At 43.1% G+C, this 16,045-nt stretch overlaps 1 protein-coding gene across 1 annotated transcript; it reads right to left on the bottom strand.

Moving 5' to 3' along the window:
• Positions 1 to 307: 307 nt before the first annotated feature.
• Positions 308 to 4,638, bottom strand: LOC146176534 (uncharacterized). The gene is made up of 3 exons (XM_084581003.1): positions 4,403 to 4,638; positions 3,668 to 3,748; positions 308 to 1,028 (listed from the first exon to the last, which is right to left on the bottom strand). Exons 2-3 carry the CDS (start codon positions 3,738 to 3,740, stop codon positions 478 to 480), a joined length of 624 nt encoding a protein of 207 aa, XP_084437129.1. The 5' UTR covers positions 3,741 to 3,748; positions 4,403 to 4,638; the 3' UTR covers positions 308 to 477.
• Between the last annotated feature and the right edge of the window lie 11,407 nt (positions 4,639 to 16,045).

Here is a 16,045-nt window from a genome sequence, read left to right as displayed (position 1 = left end):
GTAAATCAGTATAAAAGAAAACATGTCGCTGTCCATATTTTTTTTTTTTCAGAAGAGATGTCAATGAAAAGCTTTTGCCCGGGTAGCTACTAGGACTATATTGGCGGGTTTTTTTTTTTGTAGTTAAAAGACGAGCTCAGATGGTGCATATTAATACGCATTAGCCTTATTGGGCGCGCTTGTTTTTTTTAAATACTCCATCAATCTAGAAATTAAGGGCGAAGATGCATACTTATGTGCTTTTATGAACGCAAACGCCTTCGCAGTCTCAAATAAAATTTCGGTATCTTCAAAAACATGCCACATTTTATTGTGCTCTGACAGTATAAAGACTCTGCATGCTTAATTACAAAAAAAATTGTTTCAAATCAAATATGAAACAATACTTTATTTCCGTTCTTTCTCACCGTTGTATTGGTCAAGCTTGTCGTGGTGAGAAGGCGCAAGTATCATTCAGTTGTCATCGGTGTCATTCGCTTACTTCTCCAGCTGTTCCAGCATCCTGTGCATTCTCCAAGGGAGGTTTTCGATCCAGAAATCCTTAACAAATGCCGGCATAAGCTTGCTTACGATGTGAGTCGCCTTCTTGAGCATATCGCCGGCGCCGTCAAGCTTGACGTCCACAGTTTCGACCCACTTCGGCGAAACCCGAACTGGCCGCAGCGTCACTTTGCCGTCCACTTCATCAACATCAAAGCCGATGCAAATCTTAACGTGGTTAGCCTGGGTGCCTACAACTCCAGTTACTCCACCGCAGTACTTATAAGGAATGGACATCTTGAGCGGACCCTGGGAACCCATGCTGATATCAATGTGCGGCTTTCCGTTCTTACAGTAGACACGAACGGGTCCGTAGCGCTTGAGGTTGTTAATGCCAGTCAGTGTCATGTCACCCACAGTGATCCCGGAGAGCACTTCGTTTTCCTTGGAAGAATCCCCGGGTCCGGGAAACGAATATTCGTTCGGAATCTTCGCCAGGAACTGGTCAACCAGCTCCTCCCAGTCTTCATCCGGGATGTGACATTTTTCTATAATATATAAAAAAGATTTCAAAATGATTTCAGGGCTTCTTCTACACTGCGATATCACGAGGGAAGTTTTAAATTATGAATAAAAGGTATACGTGAGCACTCTTTAATCGAAAAGGAACTGGCTCTTACTTCCTTATTATGTGCGAAACGTGGTACATTAAGCGCATCACTTTTATGTACTGAGGCAATTCATAAGTAGGTGTGTTCTACACGCCATTATAAATTGCTTCTAAGAAATGATAAATATTTCAGTCTGATCATCAACTTCGAGACAACTCCTTCTAAGTGGGCCTTTTCGGATCCATGGATTGTTTCCGGAAAATGAGCTTAAAGTTGCTGACTGGCAAAGCTAGAATTATAGTGTCGAAGAAAGTTGCTACGCTGTCGAGTTAAAAAAGAAACTGAATATGCAAATTTTACGATACATGCAATGTATTCGCCAATATCCGAAAAAGCCTTGTTTCATTTGGTGTGAAACGTATGAACCCTGATGGAGTTCCAAAGTCTTCAGAGCCATCAGTATTTACCACCTACATGTATTTGCATCGTATGTTACGTGGACACCGTTTATTTTGGTTTTTATTGCGAAAGTAATACTACTCTAGGTTTCGAGCCTTTAGCGTAGAGCGGCCGGCAGCCACGTCTTACCCACGTGACGCTGTGACGTCACACCCCACGTGGCACTAGGGTGAGAGCTGGGCTACCATCTCAAGCGGTCGGCGTAGCGCTGTCGCAGCCACGGCGCAGCGCGTGACGTCACACCCCACGTGACACAAAATCGAGAGATGGGCAGGAGCTGCCAGCTTGGGTCTCTGGTTTGACATGGGCCGGTTATGTCAGAATCAGCCAACTAGGACCCTGGCATTCTCGTTACCCCTATAGGCCACTAATGCATATTCATACGGCTGGGTTTTATATGTGGACTGAGGAAGAAAAAAAGAGAAGAACGCTCGGTCACCCGCAGCTAATGCTTTCGCTCAATATTTGGTTCAGCAGCGTTGAACCATTGTAATTTTTTCGGAACGTTTCTTCCACAAAGCAGCATTATGAAGTGCTGCTATTGGCACCATGCCCATTAGGTTATATTATATTATGAAAATAATATAATATAAGCGAAAATATTACGGTATCAAGTAGGGGTAGGAATATTTGAATATACGCTCTAGTATCTGAATGCTGTTATGTTTACAGCGCCGGTACCAGCTGGGTACGAATGTAAGCGTTGAATCATTATTACTGAAAATAGTCGCATTCTAAAGCTTTTCTCACTATACGCGTGAATTTTAATTCTAATAGTAGGCAACTCTTAGCTTAAAGGGGCTTCCTGTTGGAGCAGATTTTTGTATTTTTAAATATTCGCGCCTCTTCAGGTTTCTTTACAAAGGATATGTGCATTTAGCAAATGGTGATTACTACGTGACCTTCCAAACCAGCGCGAATTATATTTAAGACCTCTAAAGAACAGAGTACGGGACACGTCAATGTCAATTTACAACTTTTCGAAAACGGTAAGCGCGCTATCGCAAGGTCATCGGTTTCATGAAGGCATATTACTGACAAACGGAAAGTGCGGTGCCCTATATATATAATTAGTGTGGCGGTGCATTACACTTGTTAAAGGTTCGGGAAATGATACTCTTACTTACTCAAGCCTATGTGCAGTTATAGCCATCGCCTTTACCTGCGCCGTTTTCCTTACCATGCCCCATATGCATTTTAAATTCAGGCGAAAGAGTTTACACGTGCCATTCATATACCGTAAAGAATATTCCTAGGCTAGGTGTGCTGGAGATCTTAGGATTCTAGACCCATGTTTCATTTTTTCTGCATTATGGGTATATTAATTTTTATTCTACATTCAATGCTATCTCCTCTTTTTTTTTTCTGGTTTCATTAGGAACGCAAGTAGAAAAATTGTGCCTAATCTTGTGAAGAGGTCAGAGAGATTGCAGAGAGATAATGGTTTTATAGTCCATACAATACAAACAAATTGGTTGCTACGCATGAAGTTTTAAACCCTTTAAACGTGTAATATGTTATAGAAGTCCGGCAATAATGTGTGATTTACACCTTGGCTCGCACAGCATGCCAGCTTATAATATAGCAGTTACTTCGCCATGTGGTTTGGTTTAGGCGGCTGTAACTACAGAAGAATTAAGGCTGAGTACGATTCAGCCACAACGTTTGGTATTATCCTGTCTCCGTTATTTCGTTCTAATCGTGTGCACAGCTTGTAGCAGTAATATGCATTCTTATGAACCGAGTACTCGTCTTAGTGCCTTGTTTCTTCTCTTGAAATTTTCGCTGCAAATGTTCACCGAAACTCGGCCTGGATGTACTAAGTTTGAACTCTGCAATCCATTTTTTTTTTTTCAATATTGCAAAGACCTACTTTTCTCTTGACATAAAGCATGGTTCTTGACAGAGGAAAACCACGAGGGCTAAAACATGAAATGCCCATAACGTGAGGGTAGTCCTAGGTTAATATTACATATTTACCTCTTCATGACCAACGATATTAGTGAAGTGTAAATGGAAGGAATGGGCAAATGTCGGTGGTGAAATAAAGCTGCAGCAATATCATCCTACAGGTACTTCATCATTACTGTTAATGTAATTTGTAGAAAACAACTTACCGGGAATGGCTGTCACAAATCCAGCTAGCACGACCACAAGCAGAACAAACTTCTGAAGTGAAGTCATCTTCATTTGTAGACCTGTAGAACCGACATAAAATATGGTTCTTAAGCTTTGAATCTGGAACAAATAGGGCATTTGTCGATCCTTCCTTTCAATCTCAGAGCCTGATTTATCACCTACCTACATTCTTCTTCTCTTTCCAGGCTCTAAAACTGTATCTGCTAGGGTGGCCTTTCTTCCGTAAACTACATCTTGTCGAGTTTATCTACGAAACGGTGTAAGAAGGTGGGATGCGAGAATGTCAGCTGCACTTGTCGTAACGCATAGAACATACCGCTTTTGCCGTGATGAACCACTTCTTTGTTAATATGAGGAAGAAAGTCTACTTTTGCGTTCACAGGGGGAGCCGGAATGAGGAAATTCGTTTAACATTTTGAACAAAACAGAAGCATCATCGTTTTTATCTAGAGTATTTCTTTATTTTGCGCTAAACGACAGGCTAAAACATATTTTGTTCAAGAAAAGTCACTTCATTCTTATTTGAAGAGGTTCTCTTATGCATTCCTGTCTACTTTGCAAAAGGCGGAACTTATTCCCAACCAACTAGACAGCTTTTTGTCAAATACAATGTTGCACAACCTAAAGAATGCACATACGTTATGTCAAGTGTCTTTGTCCCAAAACATTCGAATACACCTGAGTAGCAAAACGTTGGAAACGGATGAACTTACCTCAAAATGTTATCACACTGCAGCGTACTTTTTGGGGGCACAAGAGCTGAGTCTGTGCACGATGTGCTAAAGGAAACTTGTTCGATCCGTATGTTCGGCCAACAAAGCGACGTTATCACTTATATACCCGGGAAGCAGTTTGAGCCTATATTTAGGAAAGAGCATCAACAATTGCGATCTAAGGTTATCGCAAACACGTGCCTCCTAAATCGAACACTAATGGTCCGTTGCCCGCGCCTTCCGCGACCACGGCCACAATTATGGATGATCCTCGCAGCCACGTTTTGCAGAGGAGCACAAGGTCACACGGGAAAGATCAAGTCTAACGCAGCCTTTTATTCTTTGCACGTACAAGTACAGGCGTCTCGTCGGAGCGACAAATAAAACATAGGCACCAAGGTCGTAACTTCTAGAGTAAAAAACATGTCAAGAACTTCTGCAGTGCATCATAGGAAATGAGGCACGCGAAGGGGCGGGAATGGTTGGAAGGGCTTAAAGGTGATTGCATCACCATCGCTTTCTATGGGTGAGATAAGCGTTACTTAGAAAGCACCTTGTCGTCAACTTGGGCATTATGTGAAGACGATGGATCAAGGAAAGTGGAAGGTCTGCGCAGTCATGCCCAGACAGGTCGCAGCACGCTTTCGAACGCAAGATTAGCTCCTTTTGGCGAAGTCTCCAAAGCTGCGTTTAAGCTTTGTGTCTCTGGCTTCCGGAATCGTAAAAGAGCAGTCCCAAGCAGTGTCCAAAGTGCGCATCTCAGCATAACCAGAGTGACGTTGATCAACCCGTACTTTGAACTGCACGAAATTTTTCTCCGGATGCTCGGTCTCTTCTACGATGTGCAATATATTAGGGCGAGAGCCTTTAATGGCTCATACGGGCGGCGTTAATTTGTACGGCGACATTACAGCTTTCAATCAAATGGCGTCATAACACGAAACCGAAACCAATGTTGTCGGGAAAATAATCCGGTCTCCACCGGGAACGGACCCTCCATCGCTCGGATCCCCAGCCAAGCACTTTAAGCAACTACGCCACGTGTGGGATCATGAAAAGCACATCATAATTCTCCTTATCTACACATAGGGTGGTAGGAGCGATGACAATGACGCTGCAATAAGTGATGATGACAATGATGGCATTAGCAATGATAATGAGGGTGCGCTTAGTTGATAATAATAATGAGACCAAACTTGATGCACATTGTGCACTAGCAACGCTTAGGCTTTCGGATTTCTCCAGTTCTGATCCTAGAGTGTTCTCGGAATGTCTTTGAAAGGAATGGCTGTAAAGATAGTGAGTGAGGTGACCAGCTAGGTGCGAAGTTTTTAGTTTGTATCCTGTTGATACTCATCTCGTTCTGTTGTTGTTTTACGCTATAGGATCATTTCATTTTGATTTGATGCGGCATGTATCCGAAAGAGAGATAGAATAGTCCCTCGATGAATATCATGGTGTGATGATGATGATGATGATAAACTCTTTATTTACTCCCAAAGAAGGGAAACCAGCCGAAAGACTGGTTGCACTGCTTAGAGAAGGTCAGCAGGGATCCCTTGGGACTCTGCGGCCTCCAATGCGCGCAAAATGAGCTGGCGCTGTTGGGCGAGCTCGGTGGTACGCAGGAGGGACTCCCACGCATCCCTTGTAGCTGTATTGTCTGCGTTGTGTCGTATACATGTCCACACTATGTGAATGAATGTGGCCGGTCTTGAGCAGTGTTTGCAGCTAGGTGCAATAAGATTTGGGAAAATTTTGCTATAGAGCCATGGGTTGGGAAAGGACTCTGTTTGTATTTTGCGCCAATGGACGGCCTCGCGCCGGGATAGTTCCCGGTGTGCAGGGGGGTATAGACACCGTTCGAGCCGATAATGCTGGAGGATGTCCGTGCATGTAACAAGGCGTGAATGAGTGCCTTGGGGAGTGTCAGAGGAAGCGGCAGGCTGAGGAGGGTGCTCCGCCCGGTAGCTGAGTTCTCGGGCTAGAGCATGCGCCTGTGCGTTCCCGCTGAGCGCCTCATGTGCTGGGGTCCATATGAGAAGACGAGGTGTAGACGTTAAGGGGAGAGATCGGAGGATAGTGTGTGCCTGTCGGGATATGCGACCTGCATAGAAGTTACGAATTGCCTGTTGGGAATCGCTAACGACTACTTTGGTAGAGGGGTCAGTCAGAGCTAACGCGATGGCAACCTCTTCTGCGGTGGTAACAGTTGCGGCGTTGAGGACGCTGCAGGCGTTGTGCCAATTTCGGTGCGGTGCCAATGCAACCGCAACCATAGCGGGGCGACGGGGGTGGTGGGAGGCATCTGTGTACGTAACGTCGGGGCGACCGGTAAAACGTTTGTGGAGCTGCCGGGCTCGGTCGGCTCTGCGCTCTGTATGATACTCTGGATGCATACGTTTGGGAAGCGGAGGTATACGAAGACTGAGTCTCTGCTCAGGCGTGAGGTCCATATACGTAGAAGTCGCCCTCAGAGGAGTGATTCCTATCTGGCTCAGTACTGCACGGCCCGCATGTGTCAGCGAGAGGCGCTCATATTGGGAAGTTAGAGTCGCTTCAATCAGCTCGTCGACTGTGTTGGAGATCCCGAGGGTCATCAGTTTGGTGGTGGAAGTGGACATGGGTAGAGTGATGCATCCAGTCTTTCCCGATCTGTTCGCGTGAGGCGAAGGTAAGGGGCAACATAGGCAATGCGCATACAAACGAAGGCTTGTACGAGGCGCAAAAGGTTGGATTCGCGCATGCCCTTATGCTTGTTGACGACTCTCTTGAGCAGGCGGCTGGTCTGGATTACAGATTGTTCTATTCGCTGAAGAGTAGTGGCGTTTCCTCCATTATTTTGTAGATGAAGGCCCAGGATACGGATTAGGTCGGTACGGGGTATGGGAGTGCCCTGTACTTGCAGATTGAAGGATGCCGGAGGCGATCTGGGGCGTCTTCCCTGGGTTGGGACAATGATGTATTCAGACTTGGTGGCCGAGCAGGATAGGCCGACTGTGGCCAGGTAGGTGTGGTTTGGTTTGGTTTAGAGGATTTAGCAATGCAAAGCGTCTGAAGGTATGAGAGACTATTCGTAAGGGAGGCCTCTGGAAATTTCAACCATACAGCGTTCGTTCACATGCACTGAAATCTCACAGCACATGGTAGCCTCCATTTTCGCCACTATCGAAAAGCGGCCGCCGCGTTGCGATTCGACCCTGTATCCATTGGAACAGCACTCGGGCGCCCTAACTACTGCGGCACCACCGCGAGGCTCTTTCACTTTCTTTCGTTGACACCTGAAGACACTAGAAGTCTACGTCCTTCTCGTTCGCATTCGCAGTGATTGCTGCAAGGACACAAGCCGTTATGACTGGTACCTCAGCTATTATTTGCCAACTATTAATTTAGAGCATGGCGGGCTATAAGAGTTCGAGTTTTGCATCATAAGGCACAAGAATATTTCTAAAATACAAAGCGCATGAATAGTTCGCGTCAAGATTTTTTCTTGGCAAGTCATATGCTGCTTAGCTAATGAAAGACTCCACAAATGAGACAAAGGCTAGTGTCTTCGCAAAACGAAGACAGTCTTTGAACAGATTTAACATCTTATTTGGTTAGGCGCCATTAAGATCATTTCGCACCTACCGAAGAAACGTTCTCTTGAAGTTTTTTTTTTATCATGATGATTTGCTGTCTGTGAAAATATGTTGACATACATCTTGTTTGCACCTTTCTACTATTAATTCGAGTTTTCAGTAAACATGTTTCTGATAATTCCTGAAAGATTTTCAACTTAGTGACCCTACCTTTAAGCTACCTAATTATTTCACTTCAGTGGGAAACTGTAGCGCCGCCGTCACATTCAATGTTTCTAAACTATATTTTTTGCGGATTGTGTGAAACGATTAATCGCCGCAACAGCAAAACTAACCGTATATCTTAGAGGGATATCAGACGAGACCTCTTTGTTGCGTTGGCGCGGTTAAGCTGCCGATAATGAGTATGTTATTTCAGATAATGATTTTCTTCCTCTGGCATTATTATTATCACTTAATGATAAGTTTTCCTTTAAATTTAAAATGTTTTGGTCTTGTTTATAATGTTCAAGTACCAAAAACGACTCAGGCTATAAGGACGTCGTAGTGGAGGGTCAGGAACTCTCGACCACCTGAGGTCCTTTGACATGCACTGACACCGAACAGCACTCGGACGCTTTGTTTTTCCCCTCCGTCGAAAAGCGGCTGCCACGGCGGAGATTCTATCCCGCATCCATGCGTTTAGCAGTCGAGCGCCGCCACCACTGAGCCACAGCGGCGGGGCTTTCCAGTTAAAAAAAGGTAACAGGACCATCGGCTGCTCATGAAGGTTTCCTTTCTAGAGATAACTCAACCTCTTTCCTACTAATGGATGTAGTATGAAGGAGCAGTGGACAAGGTAAATGGGGTACGCCTCAGTTTACAGGTCGAGCCAACATTCCGACAAGTGGACTTGTCTTCGTCTGGGCGATGCAGGTATTTAGTAATCGATGTAGTATAATACCTCAAACCTCACACCTTATGTAATACCCCTGACTAGGGTTCTTTACTGCAAATAAGTTAAGCTGAATTGAATTTGCAATGATCGCGATTTAGTTTTCATGATTTCGTAAATAAAAGGTTTGATTCAAGTTTCACGCAGGCGCACCAGGCATACGATCTTTTTTCCGTCTGACATTTGCTAACTTGAAAGAAACTTTTCATCTCCCGAGAAACGCACTGTGCTCTACCGGCGACAGCAAAACAAATTAATGAGGATAAGAAACTTCACGGATACATGTCCGTGCAAATGTGCATTGTTTGGCAGGAATTTCGGTCTAAGGCCTCCTGATATTCGGAGCGCGGATGCCGGAAGGAGGCTTGCAATATTTGCTTGTAGTAAATTTCTCCGCACTTGACCAATGCTACAAATGGCGCATTTGGCGCCGTTTGTAGCATTAGCGTATGGCACTGCGATGTTTTGGGCGAAAAAATCTCAAGTCGAGATGAGCTTCGCTATCCTCTGACCAATGAGAGCACTCGCGATCTTTGTTTTATCCCACTAGCTAGATGAGTAGCCCATATGTGAAGTATTTTTTGTGAACTTAACATTGTGTCTCTACTAAGGCGAAGCGGGCAGGCCAAAGTAATTTGATAACCACTCTATTAATAAATACAAAATTCACAAACTCTATATTTATTTTATTGCATGGTACTTCGACACAGTTTAGCCAAAAGGCACGTTATTGATGCCACTATAACCATCTTTTTCCTACTGATTTCGGTCCGAAGGAAGAAGTTAAAGAAGTTTCTTCAAAGGCAACTGCTGCCTGTATCCGAACTTGCAATTTAGAGCAAGCCACATCGTTGAGGGTAACAGCGAGAATTAGGCATGATGTGATGGTTAGGTGGTGGTATTTACGCCATACTCTTCTACGTAGCAGCCCAGAATAACTTGACAAGAAACAAAACAACTAATTTTTGGCAACTTTTCGTGCTCCTTCTTTCAGCAGGTGGGTGATAAACAGAAGTAGACTTTAAATGCATACGCGGAATCTGAGCCATTCATTTACATTTCTGGTAGAGAAAAAGTGAGTGAAAAAATATCAACCGGCGAAGTGGAAAGATAAATGGAGATATTAAATCTAGTCAGAACGGATGAAGAATATTGAGTAGGCAACAAGGATATGAAGGACAATAACAATCGGTCACATAAACAAGCCTACCTTACTACAGGAAACTAGAGGATATACGGTCAAAAGATATTTTCTGGCAAGAGTCCCTCGCTTATCTCGGCAGAAACGTCGAGGCCAGTACAGCCCTACCCTGTTTAAAGCAAGCGATCTCGTGCAAAACAAAAACAATTTAATGAATTATAAAATGTGTAACTACATGCAGCTTTTTCATACTCACATGAGACGAAAAAACAAACCAAGAATATCGCACCACATTAACACCTGCGTGAGGAGGTTATTATGAAGACAGCGTCTTTTAGCTATAGAAATTGTTCTGCGTTTTACCTGATTTTGTTATACAGATATGTACTTAACAGTGGCCTAATGTAGTCATCTGTTTCAGCAATAAAAGCGGCAAACGTTTTGCTGCAGTGGTGTCCTCCTCTGGAGTAAAAAGCGGCAACAAAATCTACGCAGCCGTCTTCTGCGATTGCGGCCTCTTCCAGCTGAATATGGCCATGAAGGCTTACATTTTAGAACGTTCATTGCCTTTTAGCTTACAGTTATTTTCGAGCATGCAAAAGACAACAAAGGTTGCGTGAAATTTTACTAAGCATCTCTAATGAAGAGATTAGAATTAGACACAGAATAACCTGCGTGTTCACCGTGTTTACGGTTTCAGCGTGAGATTGTAAGAAATATAAATACACCACCAACGTAGACTAGAATCGCTTGCGTTCCTGTGGTTTCAAATAAATACTTATTACTATACGATATGCATAGTGCCAGCTGTGCTATTTATATGTTAGAAAATGCACAATCTTCATGCTATCAAAAAAAGCATTCCTTTCATTGTTTTAGGTGCCATGGGAATCTATAGAAGCTATGTATATTGAGTTAGCTTTAAGCTTGCACACACATATTATTTTATTTTTTGTGGCAATCTGGAGTTGCATAATCGCTTAGGCTTTCAGCTGGAGAGCGCCGTAATATCAGAAGAAATCTTATACCGATGTTAACAGCACGTTAGCAATGGCGAAATAAAAAGCCCGCATTGTGATATCATATTCTGTGCTCCAATCACTCTCGCGGCTCTTTGAGAGCAGCCTGTGTTTTATTTTGAACACAGATTTCAAGCAAATGTACTTCAATTATTATTCCAGAGGGACAACATCGCTTTGAGCCTAAATGCGCACCCCATCCCCACACCATCATGTGCTTTTTGGTTCGACTTTAGCAGCGAAATTCCAGCAGAAGGTCACGTTTTTCACCCTCAGCGTGACCTTTTTCAGAAAGTTTCTTAGCACAAATATGCTGTAAGCCCGCAATAAGGTGTAAAAATTCAGATTCATGTAACAAAGTGCCTTGCATTCATTTTACGATGCAAATGTAACTAGCACTCGTTAAATTCATAGCCACAATTCACAACAATTTCAATAAAAAATGGTTCCTGTATTATGCTAATCGTTATAGCCTGGGTCTGGTTGGGACGGTAAACAATATAAACCAACCAAGCTTATGATGTAGCGTTATCTCATGGTCAATTTTTGGAATGTGAAAATATGCACTGATAATACTTCAGGAAACAACCAAAGGGGCACTCGACTACTCTCCCTGAGGATGCGGCATCGAAAATCCCGGCTACGGCGGCCGCTTTTCGATGGAGGCGAAAAGCTTGGCGCCCGTGTGCTGTGTGATGTCAGCGCACGTTAAAGAACCCCACATGGTCAAAATTATGAAGCCCTCCACTACGGCTTCTCTCATAGCCCGAGTTGCTTTGGGACGTAAAACCCTGCAAACCAAATCAAACCAAACCATTTCAGGAAACAGGAACATTTATTTGATGCCTATGAACTCATTTTTTAGTTTTATTAACATCTATACCGTTGTAGAAATAGCTGTTGTGCACCTTGAGTCATACAAAATGGCAAGCCGAAAGTTAAAGCTCAAACTTATTGACACGTGGGCAACGTTACTAGATCTAGACATTGCTCGTGGGTCTCGGAAGATGAAATACTTAGAAGACAGTCAGCAGCATCTGACCCAAGGGAGAAGATAGGGGATTTTTGTGGTCTTGGGCAAAACAAAAATTATTGTAATCATGGAGAAGAGTGTTTAAAACTTAGAAGGAAAAACAATCACATGTTTCCAATAGAATGTAAACATACTAACTGCGAACTTCGCGTTGAATTGCATGTCACCTTTTTTAAGAACGCTCGTCAGCGCCATCCATGTCGATAGCGGCGGACGTGTAGAGTTCATTGTTAGTTGAAAGGTCACGTGGTAGGTTACCTGACGGGGACGGTGGAGCTGTGCGATGGCCCTCTTACGATACGAATGACCTCAAGACTGCCAGGTTCGAGGCCCTCGCAGGCCACCCAGCAGATACATTTTAGGATAAAAGTTGGGATATGAAATGAGTGCTTCTGAGATCTATACAAAGAAACCCAACAGCCGCTATCACGAAGGACTACATTGAGATTTTTTTCGCCGAGCAGTGAGAAATATTATTGTAGTTATGGAGATCCTTTAATAAGCCGTGACAAACAAGAAACACGTGATTCCGTTTGCATCCTAGTTTAGGATCTCCGCAATTTGCATCCAGTGTTTTGCCAACTCAGCTACGACAATGGCATTTAAATTGTATTCTTCATTAGTAGTTTAGTACGCAAGCGGTCATGCACCCACCACCGACGACTCTTTGGTGAGGTCAGTGTCGCGTGGCCTCTCGCGGATGATTAAAACGCAGAGCGGTACAGAGGGTCCAACACGCGAGTCTTCCCTACGGGTTTATTAAGTTCGGTACTAAGTAAGGACAGTGATGGAGCCTATGACTGACATATGACTATCAAAGGCCACTCGTAATTGTTTCACACACAAAATTGGAGCGCGTTCAAACCTGTGTGCTTGGGATCAACTGACTGACAATTGTGTTTACTACTTAGACACCTTAGCGAGTGCTTGCGATCGTTCGCACGGATTCAGAAAAAGTTTGAGCACCATAACACAAGTAATTGAATTTTCACATGATCTTCCCTATACCCTGGATATGGGAGCCCGGGTGGAGGCTATATTTGTGGAGTTTTCAAAAACCTTTAACAATGAACTGCATTTTAATTTTCTATTCCAACTGAACGCCATTTTAAAAAGCTCTCGTTTTGGTTAGTTGGATTGCCAATTTTCTTCGCAGTTCGTTTTTGAACATGTTGCAGTAGGTCGTTTCTTGTACCTCAACTAATTCCTGTACTGTTGATGTATCATCTGGCGTTCCTCAAGTTGCGTTGCTTGGCCCTTTTTTTTTCTAATATACATTTTAAACACTTACCTACCTGTACCACGTGAACAATATGTCTCTATTCGGTTACCTATTTTTTTTGTATTACGTAATGATTACATTCGAAGACAATTTGCAACTAAAGGCCTCATTTAGCAGTTTTTGTGCTTGGTGTAAAACCTGTAAGAGGAAGATAAATTTTACTAAAGCTGTAGTAATTTTTGCTTACTAACAGCTCGACCTTTTATTTGTTTAGTCATGCTTTCTACGACTCACCATTTCCCATGACTTCTGAATATATTATGTATCTCGGTGTCATATGTACTTCTAACATCTTTTGGGGAAAGCATATTAATTTCGCTTGCTCTGAAGCACTCATAACATTTGGGTATTTGAGAAGAACATTGTCTAATGCTCCCATAATTAATTCAACCGGTGCTAGCATACGCATCTTCAATCTGGAATCCTCATTACATTGCGAAATCGACATAAACGAGAGTATTCAAATAAAAGAAATCAGATGCGTATATCACCAGTACGATCGCCATTTGTCACCGTCTTGTGCCACCTCCACTTTCAATCTATCATCCCTGTCAGTGCGTCGTCCCATGAATTCATTGAATTTACTGCATTGCTTACGTAATTCAGTCAACCATAAACACGTAATGTTTACCTCGACCTTGATATTCTCCGATCAGCCAGGAGTCATCATAGCCATAAACTAAAGCCATACTTCGCCCGTACTGATATTTTTGCACGCAGCGTTTTTCACCCAGACACTTCAACATTGGAACTCAATATAGGCCACAAATTAAAGCGGTCTCTTCTATATAGTACATTTTTATCAGCCATCAATGCAATATTATTATTTTTCGTAAATTGGTCTTGTGCTTATTGCGTACTTGTTCATTTTCTTTCTTTATTTTTATAGTGTCTAGACTATGTTATATCAACTATGCGTGTAGGTATGATGATTTATACCTGTGTCAAACGTGCAAGTTAAGTGCCCTTACGGGAAGTGCACTTCTAGGACTTGGAGTGCTTCGAGTCACACTTTGTCATACGCGGTGTTAAACGGGAAAACAGAGTGCACTCGTGGTAGAAGAAAGCATGGCGATAGGCAAACAGTTCGTTTTTAAAGATATGCATTAAAAAGAAAAACATATTCCAAAATTGATCGTTGTACATTAAATTTAAATAAAAAAAAACATAGTTTATTTTTTAAAACGTAAATAAAACTTATAATGGCGTATTAAGTGTATTTCAAAAACATTTCAAGTCAAGACCGGCCGAGACGGCTTCCTAGCCTCACAGACCAACATTGCGACGTGCAAAGACGCACCGTCTGATGATGGTCGGACGCCACTATAATCGAATAATTTTATTAAACGCTGGTTAATAGCTAAAATGAAAATCTTAGTCCGTTTTTTATGCATTACATTTTGTACCAATGAAATCACTGGTGACAAGGCTATACACTCGCCAGAAAGTGCGTTCCCCAAAACGTGCTTTAATCAAAGTGTTCTTTTCGCGAGTGCACTCCACTTAGGGCGTTTAGCTTGGGCAAAGTGCACTTATATACGAGTGACACTCTCCGCAAGTGCACTTAACTTGCGCGCTTAACTTAACTTGCCATTTTAGTATGGATTCTACTCCACACTTCGGTAACAACCTAGCAGGGGCTGCAGTATTTATAATAAATAAATAAATAAATAAATAAATAAATAAATAAATAAATAAATAAATAAATAAATAAATAAATAAATAAATAAATAAATAAATTGTAATAGGGCGTTTATTGACGCTCAGATGGAGAGCTGTGAGGACAGGACCTTGCAACGGCGAGCCCAGCGTACTTCTTCTTCGTCGCACAACGCACAGGTGCATGTCGATGGCGATGACTATCACAGTACATTTCCCCCCGGGTAAAAAAAGGAGCCATCCTGGCGACTTATGGCGCGGAAAGCACAGCGGGGTCATAGAATGGCTTCAATCGGTTCACGTGAACTGTTTCACGACCACGGCGACGCAAGTCCGCAGAGGGCGTGACGGGCTCAACTACGTAGTTGACTGCAGATGTTTGCTGGAGGACCCTATATGGCCCGTGGTAGCGAGCAAGAAGCAAGGCGATGACTATCACAGTACAAAATAAATAAATAAACAGGTAACAGCAGGCAAAAACAAGCCATTTGAGTCAATGGCTCCTAGATGGCTCCTCAAACTCTTGGCAATTCGATTAGGCGCACCGTTGCACCAAATTTAGTCATGGGGGCCACGGTTAAACCTCCTCTATTTGACGCAGCGGCTCATATACGGCACCACATTCCTAGCTGAGATTCCTATCGTTTTTTTATTTGATACCTCAAAGGTCCCTTTCATGGGACATTACATGGGGGATTTCTGTGTTTTCTCACTACAATGAGTTTAGTAGAGGTAATCACTGCGAATCTTTTCTTATTGCATGCAAGCTGCCTTTGACTGTATTCGCCAGCGCCACCTTCGTCCGTAGCGGCTGGCACAAACCGTCGGCATTTGGATTTTTTTCTTTTAAACTTGAAAAGTTATGAGCTTCTTTTGCCGGCGACCATATCAGGACGTCTAGCCGTTACCGAGGGCCAAGATCAAGGCGCCGATTCTCCATCATAGAGCAAATACTCTAATTCAGCCTTGCAGCGAAGTAGGAACATCCGGGCAC

The sequence above is a fragment of the Amblyomma maculatum genome, chromosome 10 (assembly GCF_055883805.1).
Source record: "Amblyomma maculatum isolate TAMU_Amacu chromosome 10, ASM5588380v1, whole genome shotgun sequence".
Lineage (NCBI taxonomy): Eukaryota > Metazoa > Arthropoda > Arachnida > Ixodida > Ixodidae > Amblyomma > Amblyomma maculatum.
Note: the sequence above shows the minus strand (reverse complement) of the source record. Positions and strands in the feature narration are given on the sequence as shown.

Excerpts from the sequence above, each read along its gene's own strand:
- LOC146176534 (XM_084581003.1), bottom strand. The coding sequence starts at position 3,740 with ATGAAGATGACTTCACTTCAGAAGTTTGTTCTGCTTGTGGTCGTGCTA. Across the intron at positions 1,029-3,667 it reads ATTTGTGACAGCCATTCCCG|AAAAATGTCACATCCCGGAT; the intron begins GTAAGTTGTTTT and ends TATATATTATAG.